Here is a 14,579-nt window from a genome sequence, read left to right as displayed (position 1 = left end):
CAAATATTAATGTTTCTGACAAAAATGATAAAATTAACATACCCGTGTATTCAATTACATATTATTTTTTTCGTCATCAAATCGTACATACATAAATAGTTTAAGAGTTGCACTCTTGCTAATTTCCTCTCGTCCGCCAACTTTTTGACTTCTTGATTTGTGTTCAAACCATAATTATTCAAACATAATTGCTTTGAATATCAATCTCATTGACTTGACGTTGTGACAAAAATGTATTATAATGACGTTTAAATTTTACTTATCTAGCCAGTAATAATAATAAAAAGGTGGTACGAAAAGTACTTCGATTGTGAAAACCTTTTTATTCACTGAGCCTAGATTTAGCGGCCGTAAAAATGCCGTGATATGTAGGAATTTATTTGAGCCTCACTGTTAAACTTGATATTCATACACATGCAATGTATGTTGAATGTAGACCTTATTTTTTAACTAATTAGTTTAGTGATTACACCTAGCACCTTTTATTGTGAGAATATATATGCTTTATATAAATTAGTGGCGCTACTGTCTACGTAAGAGTAAATAACTAATATCTGTTCAGAATTTGTAAGTTGAATTTAAAACCACTTGTCCTAGATCGAAGCACCGCATTATTAATGTATGTAAAGTATGCAATGAAATAATTTTTGCCGAGGACTGGTCTGTTACTTAAATAATTATTATTTTAAATGACAATTTTAAAAGTAACTTACCTGTTTTTCGTCCTGCTTAAAGTTTGTGTCCTTGCATTAATCAGAAATAATAGTTTAGGCGTTTCAACTTCCGAAAATAACAGATTTTAAAAACAAAAAAAGTAGATACTAGACTCAGAAACTTGAACTTGATCTCTCAGTGATCTCATGCTTTCTTCATTTAGTTGTCGTATTATCTGAGCCAAAGGTGATGGTCACGTGACCACACGAAATAGTCGATACCTATTTACAATAGTTTGATTTTGTGACACTGACTCACGCACCCATATAAGATGTCACTACATGCTCGATGCGAACACTGTCAGTTGTACTCATACAATGGTAAAATGCATCAAAATTTACTGCATCACGCTGCACTTTTGATGCAATAAAGTTACTTTTTTTTGGATTTTGCTTGAAGAGCATATCCATAATTTACTATTCTCAAAAAATCCTCTAAGAAAACATGTCCGTGGAAGCTATGCGGGGTGTCCGTAGGTTTGTATGGAAGAGCAACCCCCTTAAATGGCCAACTCACAAGCCCGCAGCTCGAATGAACAAAACCTGCCGAAAGGATCATTCATGGTAGTAGTTAAACTAAGTGCTAAATTATGTTTGGCTAAGGCAAAAAAAAATTAATAGTGTATATGACACTTTCCAACATTATCGTGTTTACAACACATATTGCCAAAGCCAACCGCATGTAAAGCTAGCCTTACACAACGGTATAGACACAGCATCGTTTATGATGTGTGTCGCACCACCATGCAATGCAAACTTCACATCAGATGAAAAGCTAGCTCCACACCGCAGTATAAACACAGCATCGCTTATGATGTGTGTTGCACCACAGTGCTTCACTGACTTTAGATCCTAAGTTTTCTTAAAAATTTCATTTTTTAACTACTAAATACTATCACTGATGAGTTGAAGCATCGTCCCCATCATAGGACTTTGAAATGGCTGATGGTGGTGGTGAAGTGTCATATCACCCCTCCAACACGGTGCGCAGTCCGCATTAGCGCCAGACCCATTCATGCACCATTCAACACGGAGTGCAGTCTGCATTTGCGCCAGCCAAGCTCTTCAACTCACGATGTCATGCCACATCAGAGACATGTTGTCATCAGTATCTAGTCAGAAAATATTTTTAAATACAACATGCAATTATAAATTCATTAAACAATTATACATTCATTATTAATCACTCTTTTACATTAAACATTCTCATAACATAAATATATTATCTCTTAACCAACGGCGAAAGTGCTTTAATTATATTCTCAATACCATCAAAGTCCATTCTCCACTGATAAAAATTAATATATTAGTTATTATTCAGAACGTGAGATTCCTTTAACTAAAAATAAAAATTCAGCATCCTCGTTCCAAGCTAAACTTAAGAAAAATAATATATTAAACTACAAATAATTAAAATGGAGCGCCATTCCGGTACTAAACAGCATCTAGATTAAATAAATTATACAACTTTGTCTATATTTATATTCTTTCTTCTAAACTTCGTAATTCCATGAAGCATGGAATCAGTCTGCAACTTCTATCTTGCTCCAACAAGAACTTTCGCCTTGGTTTCCTAACCAAAGCGTCTCCGATGAGCATGTAACATAAAAAAACACAAATTATATACAGTTCCATAATATATACAGAGGAATATTTAATTACCTAAGTACAAGAAAATGCTCATTAAATTATCAAATACCCTAGCTATTCTTAACACTTTACATATCATAACACTTCCCGTGAATAGAACTTTTTAAGTCTATTTGAATGAACAACATACTTAATTCCATTACTTCCCACTCCTAACTTTTTAATCAAGTAATTTACACTATTAATACGCCTTAGAATAACATATGGCCCTTTAAACTTCCTACACAATTTATAACTCATACCAGTGCTTCTATGTGGACAATATAACAAAACTTTATCACCTGGCATATAAAACTCCATCCTCGCATGCCTGTCATACTGCCGTTTCGATCTTTCCTGTGCCCTTTGTATCCTTCTTTTAATCATCTCGGTCAATGCAGCTTTCCTTGCGATTTTCGCTTGCAGTGATTCTGTAAATTGGATTTGATTAAGTCCGAGGTTTATATCTGTTACACATAACGCTTCTCTACCATATAAAGCCATATACGGACTCACACCAGTGGCAGTATGCTTACTTGAATTATATGCCATGGTGGCTACCGGAAGAACAGTGCTCCAAATCTTCTGGTCTCGTTCCAAATACTTCGAAAGGATTCCTATTAAACTTTTATTTGTCACCTCACAAAGCCCATTACACGCTGGATGATACGCTGTAGTATGTAATATTTTTGCTCCAAATGCTTCCACTGACTCCTTCACTAGTCTTGATGTAAAAACCGATCCTCGATCGCTTAAAATATATTTGACTCCGCCATATCTGCAAAATATCTCGGTCACAAGAAAATCCATAATAATTTCCGCTGTCACTTTCATGACCGGTCTGCAAACAACATATTTGGTTAAATACTCCACTGCTACAATTGCATATCTCATACCCGTATATGATTTTCGAAATGGCCCAACAACATCTACACCAACCCTTTCGAAAATATCACGAACAGGAATGTTTACAAGTGGTGCAATATTTTTCCGAACATTTCGTTCTTGACATACTTGACAACTTCTGACATACGCCTCTACTCGTCTCTGGGCCGCAACTATAAAGTAACGTTGTTTAAACCTCGCAAACGTTTTAAACAATCCAAAGTGACCACCAGACCACATGTCATCGTGTATCTCCCTCATACATTCTGTGAACAAAGAATTCGGCAAAACCAAAAGATTATTTACATTATTATTTACACGAACTTGCTTGTACAAGACATCCTCCTGTAACATAAAATTTCTGTACGATCTATTGGGATTTTCCAACAATTTTTGTCTTATCATATTACAAAAATCATCTGACCGTTGGGCTACCTTCACTTCTGGCATCTGCAACGCATATAAAACCAAACCATCTTTTGTAGCGAAATATTTTCTTGCACGTCTCTCTCATTCTCGTACAATGGATTCCTACTGAGGAAATCTGCAACAACATTTTCTTTCCCCTTACAATACATAATATCGAAATCCCATCCTTGAACAGATAATGCCCATCTTGCAAGTCTTCCATTCATATCTCTCTTCGATTTTAACCACACAAGAGCTCTGTGATCCGTTACCACTTGAAAGCGCGTGCCATACAGATAGCTTTTAAAATAATTCAATGCCCATATCAATGCTAAACATTCTTTCTCCGTCACCGAATATTTTTGTTCAGCTGCACTCAGTTTTCTTGACGCATACGCTATAGGTTTCAATTCCTTCTTGCCTTGCATTAAACATGCACCTACGGCGTATCCACTACTATCTGTGAACAATCTTGTTATCATACCTTGCTCTGATGAAAAATAACTTAAAATCGGCGCCTCACATATCTTTGCCTTTAATTCTTCAAATGCTTGCTGTGCATCATTCGACCAAATGAATTTAATGTCTTTCTTCATAAGATTAGTGATGGGCAAAGCTCTTTTTGCAAAATTATCTATATATTTTCTATAAAAAGAAAATAATCCTAATACTGAGCGAATTTCCTTCAAATTTCTGGGTGCCTGTACATCTTTTACTGCCGCTATTTTTTTTCTATCCGGTCCAATTCCTTCTGCGGACACTTCGTGGCCCAACACGGTGACTTTCTGAAACCCAAATCTGCATTTAGATGGTTTTAATGTTAAATTCGCACATCTCAAACGTTGTAAAACATCTTTCAAAGCATCCATAAATTCTGGGAATGTTTTCCATAAACTAAAATATTATCTACATACACAATCGCCTTCTTGTACTTTATTCCTGCCAATACCTTGTCCATCACTCTTTGAAATACTGCTTGCGATGTCTTTAATCCAAATGGCAATACATTAAATTCATATAAACCTGTATGTGTTACAAATGCAGTTTTTTCCTTGCCGGCTCCGAGCTTTAATTGCCAATATCCAGAATTCATATCTAAGTCGGCAAAGTATCGGGCTCCCTGTAAACAACTCAATAAATCCTCAATTATCGGTATCGGATATGAATCACATTTAATTTTTTTATTTAACATACGATAATCCACACAAAACCTTGTGGAACCATCAGGCTTATCCACCAAGACCACAGGTGACGCGTATGGACTCATTGATTCCGAAATGACTCCATTTTCCAACATCTCTTTTACCTGCTGATCAATAATTTCTCTCTGTTTTGGTGACACTCTATATGGGGCCTTATGTACCGGATCCTCATCCATTGTCGTTATTTCCACTAATGTGTCTTCATAACACCCCAGTTCGCTAGCCGCGAACGAAAAAGTATCACGATAATGAACCAACAATTTCTTCAACTGCTCTTGCTCCTTGTTCTGCAAATCATTAGAAATATTATATACGATATCCTCCTTCTGCGCGTAATTCAATAAATAATTTTCATTTCTATTTACACTATTTACAAAATAAATATAATCAGTTTGCTTCAGCATATTGACATCTGTCATTGGCACTAATGAGCCCTGGTTATATTCAAATAATCCATTTGATTTTTTAATAAATGGTACCTTGAACTTCTTTTTCAAAATGAGACAATTCTCACTGAAATCTATTACCGCATTATTTTCCTTAAGAAAATTCTGTCCCAAGATCAATAATTCACTAGAGTCATTTATTACATATAAATTCAGATTATAACACACCTTGTCAATTAATCCTGTTAACGTGCATGAGCCTTTGACCGGTATTTGGTTTCCTCCGACGGCACGTAACGGCATACTAGACATACTCACCACATTCAACCTCAACTTGTTTACCAAATTTTCTGAAATCACCGACACAGAAGCACCAGTGTCCACGAGCGCATCATAATTATTGTCCTTGATATTAACTGAAATAAAAGGGGCCATATTTACAAAATCATTCGACATCTTGCTATCTAACCTAATCTTATTCTTCACTACACCTAACCGTACATTACTATTATCTACATGTATATTCTCTTCGAGGCTTTCCGAATTCCACGGTCGCTCCCCCGAAGTTCCTAACGACGTGGAAAGGCATTTGGGTGCGCTCTATACGACGATGAAGGCATTGGTCCACGTTGTATCGGTTGTTGATTGAATTGTCTGGGTCTTAGATCATACCGTCGATTTGGCGTAGCTACTGGAGTTGCACGCGTCGTAAATGGGGTTCTCGGAGTCCCATGCTGCTTTGGCGTATTGGTAAAGTATGGCGACTGATACGTGCTTCTCGGGGTTTGCATAACATTTTGCGGAACGTCCCCGCCTCAGGAATAACCACGGCCTCACTTGGTCTATATATCGGCAGATTTATATCCTCATGTCCATTTTCTCCGGATACTTCTGAAATTTGTCTTAAGACTTTTTTCAAATCATCCTTCGAATCAAAAATTCTCGTTGCCAACAACATTTTATACTTATCTTGTACTGAGCACAAATAATGTTTCGTAAATTTCGCTTCATCGGTTATATCGGCTTTCTCTGCCAATAAATCTAAATTATAAAAATATTGTATCAAATTCTCGGACTGATTTTGCTTCCGTAGATAAAATAATTGAGTATAATCTACCCCGCACCTCCACCAAATTGTAGTGGACGGACGGTCCACTAGCTTAATATTTCCCTATTTTATTAAGAAAAACACTTCGTTATTATTTTTTGTATATTTTAAGATCACGTTCCTACGTTGGCAGCTAGCATACAAGTCTTCTGTTTAACACCCTTGCGTCCGTTTCCTATTATTATTTTAAAATTAGAACTATGCTGCCTGCATCGAATCAACGGACACAAGAGGTACAATATAACAATACTACTACAAGTACAAGTACTATACAATTAAACTAAAAAATACTAATCACGGTCACGAAATGGTCCCAATGGCTCTGGTCTTCCTTTGGGACCGTGGACTGCATACCTTTTACAAAAAAAACCGGGCAAGTGCGAGCCGGACTCGCGCACCGAGGGTTCCGTACACATTTATAGGTAAGTAAGTCGACGGGAATCGTGTCTTGAAGATATTTCTCGCTTTTTCCGAGTGATTTAATAATCCAGTGTATGCAGAGCCCTACTCTACTAAGCAAAATATTGGTCATTGATATACAGACAGACGCCGCACGCCTTCGACCGTAAAAAAGGCGGCAGTCAGCGACACTCGGTTTTGTAAAATAAATATTAATTGCGATTATAGACATTGTAAATATTTTTGTGTGCAAATATTAACAAACTTTATTCGCCTTAAAACTAGCTAGTGAAGTGGCGGTGCAGACTATTGCGGCTTTAGGGACTTTAGCGAGCGTCATACATCAAAGACAGCTTCATTGCGGAATGTTGTTCATGAATGCTCTCTAGACATAATGTTGCACAGAAGAGCAAATAAGCCACGGCCTTGGTAACAGTCGCTATTCGAAGGTTTAAAAGTCTCTATTATTGTTTTTTTCGACGCATACTGTCATATGTGGCTTTAAACGGCTAAAAGGGGGCTATAACAGAAGGGCCTGCCTATAGGAGCCCCGAAATGGTTAATCCGGTCCTGTTTCTGGCAGTAGACCACAATACTTGACCTATCATCTAGAAGGTCGAGTTGCCGTACTAGATTGTTATAGTATAGTTACGTTATGTGTTCACTTAGTGTTCAACCGCTGCCATAGACGTTATCCAAAGAATGGTTGCTTGGCGAACGACCATGTATTTATATTTTATACTAACTAGGAAAAATCTTGCCAGCGCGAGACAGAATTATAATTTTTTTAATACAGTGACATCTATTGGCATATAAAATCACCCTTGTTCCCCATAAACAACCACCTTACATAACCAGCATTGGTAAGGGCCATATTATTTACCAAATAAACTAATTTTCCTAGAAAAAACTAAGAACAAACCAAAATTTCCGATACCTAAATTGACGGTAAAAGTGATCAATTACATAATTAAAACTGGTTTTAAATAGGAGATATTTGGCCCTTTCCAGTCCTGGTTATGTAAGATAGTTATCTACATTGGGAATAAAGTCCAAATCGACACCACACTTCGTCCAACATCGTAACAACATTTCGCTGCTACACATTTACCGTTAGGTTTTTGTAGCCCTGTTTTAACCCACATGCTCTATTTTCTTGGCTTGTGAACAATTCCCTGCCAACATTAATAATAGAAATAGGTCTAACATTGTTACTATTTCTTATAACAAGTAAGTGAAATATTATGCTTTTGCAATATTTGTCGAAGAATAGCGGATTCCTTTCCTAAAAGGTTACAACAGAAAATATCTCTATTCATTTGTAACGCCTTTTAGTAAGTTTGGCAAAATGTTAAAAATATGACTTTACTAGAGTTTACGCGTGGCTTCGTACGCGTAAATCATCAGATAGAGGAGTTGAATTTAAATTCCGAGATTTTACAAAATTCCCGTGGGAATTCCCGAAAATTACATCGTAGTTTTCATTGACATTGCATTAAAAGCCACTATATGCCAAAAACTCTAAGCCCAATGGTTGTTATTTCGAGATTTTAACCCTATCCGTGGTAATATCGGGATAAAAAGTAGCCTATGTGTTATTTCAGATTTCCAACTATCTACATACTAAATTTCATCCAAATTCATACAGCCGTTTTAGCGTGAAGGAGTAACAAACATAAGTACACACACACAAGCTTTCGCATTTATAATATAAGTAGGAATTCTCGTATTTATTTGTTCCTTGTATTTATTGTCATAGCATCATTTACCCTCCTCATTAGCCCTCTTGTTCTGAGAGGAGGCCTGTGCCCAGCAGTGGGACGTATATAGGCTGGGATGATGATGATGATGATCATTTACCATCTACCGTTGTCATACTTTTTGGTTTCCACCCATCATTATCATCATCAGCCGGAAGACGTGCACTGTTGAATTAAGCCTCCCCCTTAGAACGTCATAATGAATGACAACACGCCACTTGCATTCATCGGTTGCCCGCACGGCAGCTCTCGTGATGTCGTCAGTCCACCCAGTGGGAGGTCTGCCAACGATTCGTCTTCCGGTTCGTGGTCGCCACTCGAGAATTTTTCTCCCCCATCGGTTATCTGTTCTTCACTAGCCCACTCATTATCGGTGACTTCAGTGCTTTGGCAAATGTCTTTTTAGGTCTCTACCCAAACTCTGAATAATTTAGATGTGCGAGCCCGGGTCAAATCACATGATCTGCTTGACCTTACGACAAACCATGTTCGATTGCAGAAGTCATCAGTTCCCACCAACTATTACCATATTAGCAAGCAAGGCAGCCCCGCAAACCAGTTTAATCTATACGGGAGCTATGCACAGCGTGTCATGTGACATGGGCTGATTGTAATCCGTCTACAGTGACCATAGACAAGCGAATAGACTAGTAATCGAGATCGTGCCTTAGCCTAATTAATTAAGCTAGAACGTGTGAATCTAGAATGTCTATTTGTAGGGAAAGTGGAATTGATTAAAGGGGAGATAAAATGTAGCATTTGTGCTTGTATTCTGTTTAGTATTTGTTTCATCTGCCAACTACGGGTTGAAAAAAGCGGTCAAGTGCAAGTCGGACTCGCGCACGAAGGGTTCCGTACTATTATCTATACAACATTAGACATTACGCATTGTATTAGACATTAGCAAAAAACGGCAAAAAAATTAAGTTTGTTGTATGGGAGCCCCCTTAAATATTTTCTTTTATTTTATTATTTTTAATTTCAAGGTGATTATACAACTAAAGATTCTGTGAATAATTTTAAAGTGTCGACCTGATGCCGTTTTTAGTATCAAGCAAAAAACGGCAAACAATGACGTTTGTTGTATGGGAGCCTCCCTTAAATATTTATTTTATTCTGTTTTTAGTATTTGTTGTTATAGCAGCTATAGTAATACATAATCTGTGAAAATTTCAAACGTCTAACTATTACGACTCCAGAGATAGAGCCCTGTGACAGACGGACGGACAGACAGACAGCGGTGTCTCAGTAATAGGTTTTCGTTGGCACCCTTTGAGTACAGAACCCTAAAAAGGAGACGGGGCAACTTATGTTGGTTAGAAAAGTTAAAGTAGCCTAAACCATCGTCATCTTGGCCTATATACGTCCCATCGCAGGGCACAGGCCTCCTTATGTGTGAAATTAGACTTGAAATTAGAAATGAGCTTTGCGATGAAGGAAAATACCGTGAGAAAACCTGCTTACATCTGCGAAGCAATTCAGTAGTGTGTCTTTGCGCATTAGTAAACGTTTATAGGCCGGAGGTGAGACGAGCCAATAGGCAAGAGTTTTAATCGTTAATGCCACGCAAAAATATTATTTAAAGACCATATCCAAGTTTTTGAGTTAACATTGAGCGGCATAAGCAGATATTGAAATCAAAATATATGTACCTAAACTTAGTAGTCGTGGAACATAAGGTGACCCGGGGCTATTGTAGCTTGGGGGATTTTGTATCTGAGACGTCTGATGGCGTCTTTACGACGCTATATTCTTCTCGGCCATTTTACGTTGTGTTCGCCAGAAGACTGTCTACACAATACACATGAACATGGCGAACTTGGCGTCATAAGGACGCCATCAGATAGCTCAGATACAATATCCCCCCAGCTACAATAGCCCCGGGTCACCTTAAAAGATACCTACTATATTATCTACTTTAAGTGAACATAGGTACCGTAAACTGCTTCAACTTTGCCCTCTGGCCCCAACATTGCCTTATTCGATTTAGAGTCGATAACTTTTAGCACTCTTATAGGTTTTAAACTTTTATATACACGGGAATTATTATTACAGGGCGGATAAAAGTTTAAAAAGCTAGAAGGGTGCTAGTTATTGACTCTAAATTGAATTAGGCAATGTTGGGGCCAGAGGGCAAAGTTGAAGCAGTTTACGGTATGTATTTATTTTAGTTTCTGAATCGTCTACATCGTAATTGCTTGGAAAAAGTAGGCCCTTGTTTTCTTTATCTTGTTTAGCTTTTATTCGTATCTTGTGTTCACTTCATTATAATGGGATTTCAAGGGTTCCAATTGAACATCCGAAGTTTAAACAGCGTTAATGTGTAAATATTTATTTATTTCAAAAATTTCGAAGTTTTTTTCGTGAATGGGCATGAATAATTTGAGGTTATCTATTATATTTATTGCCCACAAAACAAATTATAAACATACTAGCTTTTGCCCGCGGCTTCACCCGCGTAGAATTCGGTTATCACGCGCTGTTCCATCGGGAACTGTGCATTTTTTTCGGGATAAAAAGTAGCCTATGTCACTTTCGTGCCAATAAACTATCTCTATGCCAACTCCGTGCTGCTCCGTTTCGACGTGAAAGATGGACAAACATACATACAAACACACAAACTTTCGCATTTATAATATTAGTATGGAGTATGGATGGTACGGTAAATCTAATCCTTACTTCTGTCTATTGTAAAGATTGCCTGGAAGAGATCACTCTGAAGCGATAAGGCCGCCTATTGCTTACCTTGGAAAATCTCTATATACCTGTGTTTTCTGTACTGCGTACTATGTCTTGGTAAATAAAGAGTCATTGTATTGTACATTAATGAGATTGTAACGAACCCCCCCCTATAAATAAATTTTTGCCTTCTCTCCAAACCTAAACGCAAAGCAACTCTAAAGCTAAACCTACCTAAAGTTCACCTAAAGCTAACTGCTAATTAAATCAAAGCTCCTAAGCTCAAAGCTATGACCTACCTATGAGCAGCCTACCTATATAACTAGAGCTTATGAGTCCTACTGAGATGTCTGAAACCTACTATATGATAGCGTGATGATTTGATTTGGCCATGTGATCGTCTAGTGGTTGTCTAGTGCCTAAATAAAATGATTGACCCTTCGTTGTGTCCGTCCTAGGTAACCCATACGGTACTTTTAGTGAAGAAGTAAAGATTGGTTGGTCTGAATTTAAGCTACAACTAATTATCTACCTACCTATAACGCAGCTAAGAACACATTACTAGAAAATAACTAATTTGACTAGGAATATAGAATGCTGTAGTATGTTATGGAATGCTGTTAGGGAAAGGGGCAAGTTGTATCCATGATACTTGAGAGGAACAAGTATAGCTATAAAGTATGACATTCTGAAATAAAGCGCATTAATAAATGCTTATGGTAGAACATAGTAAATATCTAAGATTTAAGGAGATTAACCTAGTGATTATATAGGTCTGTGAAGTTTATTAAAATCATGACTTTTAAAACACCTAGCTATATAACAAACCAAGATTTCTAAAATGCTAAGAGGGAAGAACACAGGATTAGTAAAACACAGTGTAAAAAAAACAGTAAAATAAGCCAAATGAAACAGTTTAATAAAAACACAACAAAATGAGAATAAAATAAGTTTCCTTTTGCTATAGTATAATGGGATATACAGAATACTACCCACACTATAAGGATATTATGTGAGCGATAGGTAGAACAGGAATATGGTACTATAAGTTTTCCATTTACTTCAGCAATTGGAAATAAGCACACAGAATTAAATGGATTAGTTAAGTAAATAAAGAGCATTCTAGGGCTCAAATGCAGGATAATAAAGTTGTATATAGGTATATATACTTATGTGTCCAGGTGATAAAATTCATAGTCGGTATATACAAGTCAATTAGAAATAGCATTTGGGTTTTCCTTCCTATAATATAAATGGTATGGCAAAAGTACTCTTGCTATAAATAGTTTATTTAATTGATAAATTAACCATAAGAATTTATATAATTTCTATTTAATAATAAAGCTCACAACAACATTCCAGTGATTAGTTAGTCAATAGTATAACAGCAAATTCTCATCCGCCTACCAGTTCTAATTTTAGCTTTGTTAGTTCCACAATGGTGGAATTCTGGACTCAAGTGCAAGCTAAAATGTTGTACCTAGGTAAAGTATATAATCACAAGCGATAATGCTTGAGAGTTGTTGTAGATGAAGTATATTTTTCTTTGCTAAATATATTAATGTACTAGGTGTTAGGTTTACTCTTACTATAGCTTGTATTTGAATTGATTGAATACTCATGAAGGATTATAGGATTTATTTGGAAATAATCTACATCACCAATTTCAACGATTAATTATAAGCTTGAGGTTAATGTAGAAGGGGTTAATATATATATATATATGTATAATTATTGTCCCCCCTAATTACCTCCCACCTGTTTATAGACGGGTTATAGATTTCAATTGGGTATTCTTATCCTATCAAGTAAAGGCAGATTATTTGCTATGCAGGTAAGTAGTATTCATTCACTACCTATGGATTTATCTTAGAGAAATAGAATACCAACCAACTTAATATCTATTGGATGGAGGTAATGGTCTCCCCGTCTGTACAGTCAAACACAATATAAGTTACCCACTTTAAGAATACTGCAATTAATTATATTATTATTTTGTAAGAATCTGTCGATAGCAGATAGTTTATACATTTACGATTTATTCAGTCTGGCTCTCAGTACATGATTAGCGTTCCCCTGTCAAGAATAGAACTTTGCTACATGCCTAGCTTTGACCAAATATAACACATAAATGTCGAGAATTTTCTTGAATGGAATTATTAGTAGGTATCCATAATTGTGTCAACCTCAGACATAGAAATTTTAATAGATTATTTTTTTTCTTTTATGTTTTCTATTAAGTCCCTAAGCACACATATATTATATATATAGCACACAACCGTAAATGAGTAAAGTTAACAAGGGCGTACTTACATGACTCGTTGCACAAGATAAAGAAATACATGTCTGACCTCACAGTTCCTGGTTCCTGGGTAATGGTGACCGCGGAGATTCTAGCGGGGGTTTTCGTTAGCACCGCAAGGTATCAACCCCGAGGCTCAATCAGAACTCACAGAATAAAGAACTAAGCTGGAAGACTAGTAGCAAAGGAACCGAAACAAAACGCATGGGTACTCCCTAGCGACATCGGCTCCGCTACCACCCGCGCAGCTATTCACAACACAAAAATGAAGCCTGGAGAACTAACAGCGAAAAGACCGAAACAAAACGCGTGGGTAACCCCAGCGACATCGGCCTAACACTGCCAGCCCGCCAGCTTATATATAAAATAAATCGCGTAGTTACTATGTAGATCAATTACCCAGCAGCGTAACGCCTGCACTTGAAAGAACCCAAAGTTGACTATCCGTTCCTACGAGCCGCAGCCCTTTTTATAGTTTTTTTCGTGCGACAGCGTGTTTCCTGCTATAACTACATCTACCCCACCTGCTAATACTGCTAACACTCCTACATTTCCTGCTCTATAAGCACTTCTGTTTCCCCAGCTACTAAGGCGCCAGCGCCGTTAAGAGGTTTTCTTAATATTGCTGCGCCTCCGGCCGCCTGCGTTCCCTCGTTTCCGTGATTTCGGGCCCTTCCGCATATCGCTTCAGCTAAGTCTCGCGCATCTCGCGCGCATATGCTCCTACGGTTACAACTGCGCTTCTAACATCAAGCGTCTACAACTACAGTAGCTATTCAAGGTTTTCCTACAATCATACGACTGCGCTACACCTGTGTTTTTAGGTACTAAGGAGACAGAGCCGCTTAAGAGGTTTATGTAATACCGGGTTTACGTACACAGCTAAGACTCCTACTATTGCGCGATCCGTGCGGCAGCGCCTCCCGCGCGTATACCTACCTTCCTGTTACACATACTACTGCAGCGCCAACGGCGTTTCGTTTGCTATGCGTTTCCGGCGTCCGGAGAGCTTAAGTAAATTCCTTCATTTCCTGAGCACTCGTCCTACTGCAGAGACAGCGGCGTTTCGAGTATCGCGTTTCGAGTACTTAACCAACAGCTACCTTCC

The 14,579-nt window shown here is 37.5% G+C and overlaps 1 protein-coding gene across 1 annotated transcript; it reads right to left on the bottom strand.

Annotated features, from left to right (window-relative positions):
- Positions 1–4,356: 4,356 nt before the first annotated feature.
- Positions 4,357–5,977, bottom strand: LOC141431771 (uncharacterized). The gene is made up of 4 exons (XM_074092951.1): positions 5,452–5,977; positions 4,942–5,124; positions 4,550–4,755; positions 4,357–4,420 (listed from the first exon to the last, which is right to left on the bottom strand). The coding sequence occupies exons 1-4, from the start codon at positions 5,677–5,679 to the stop codon at positions 4,357–4,359; spliced, it is 681 nt and encodes a 226-aa protein (XP_073949052.1). The 5' UTR covers positions 5,680–5,977.
- Between the last annotated feature and the right edge of the window lie 8,602 nt (positions 5,978–14,579).

Source organism: Choristoneura fumiferana, chromosome 10 (assembly GCF_025370935.1).
Source record: "Choristoneura fumiferana chromosome 10, NRCan_CFum_1, whole genome shotgun sequence".
Lineage (NCBI taxonomy): Eukaryota > Metazoa > Arthropoda > Insecta > Lepidoptera > Tortricidae > Choristoneura > Choristoneura fumiferana.
Note: the sequence above shows the minus strand (reverse complement) of the source record. Positions and strands in the feature narration are given on the sequence as shown.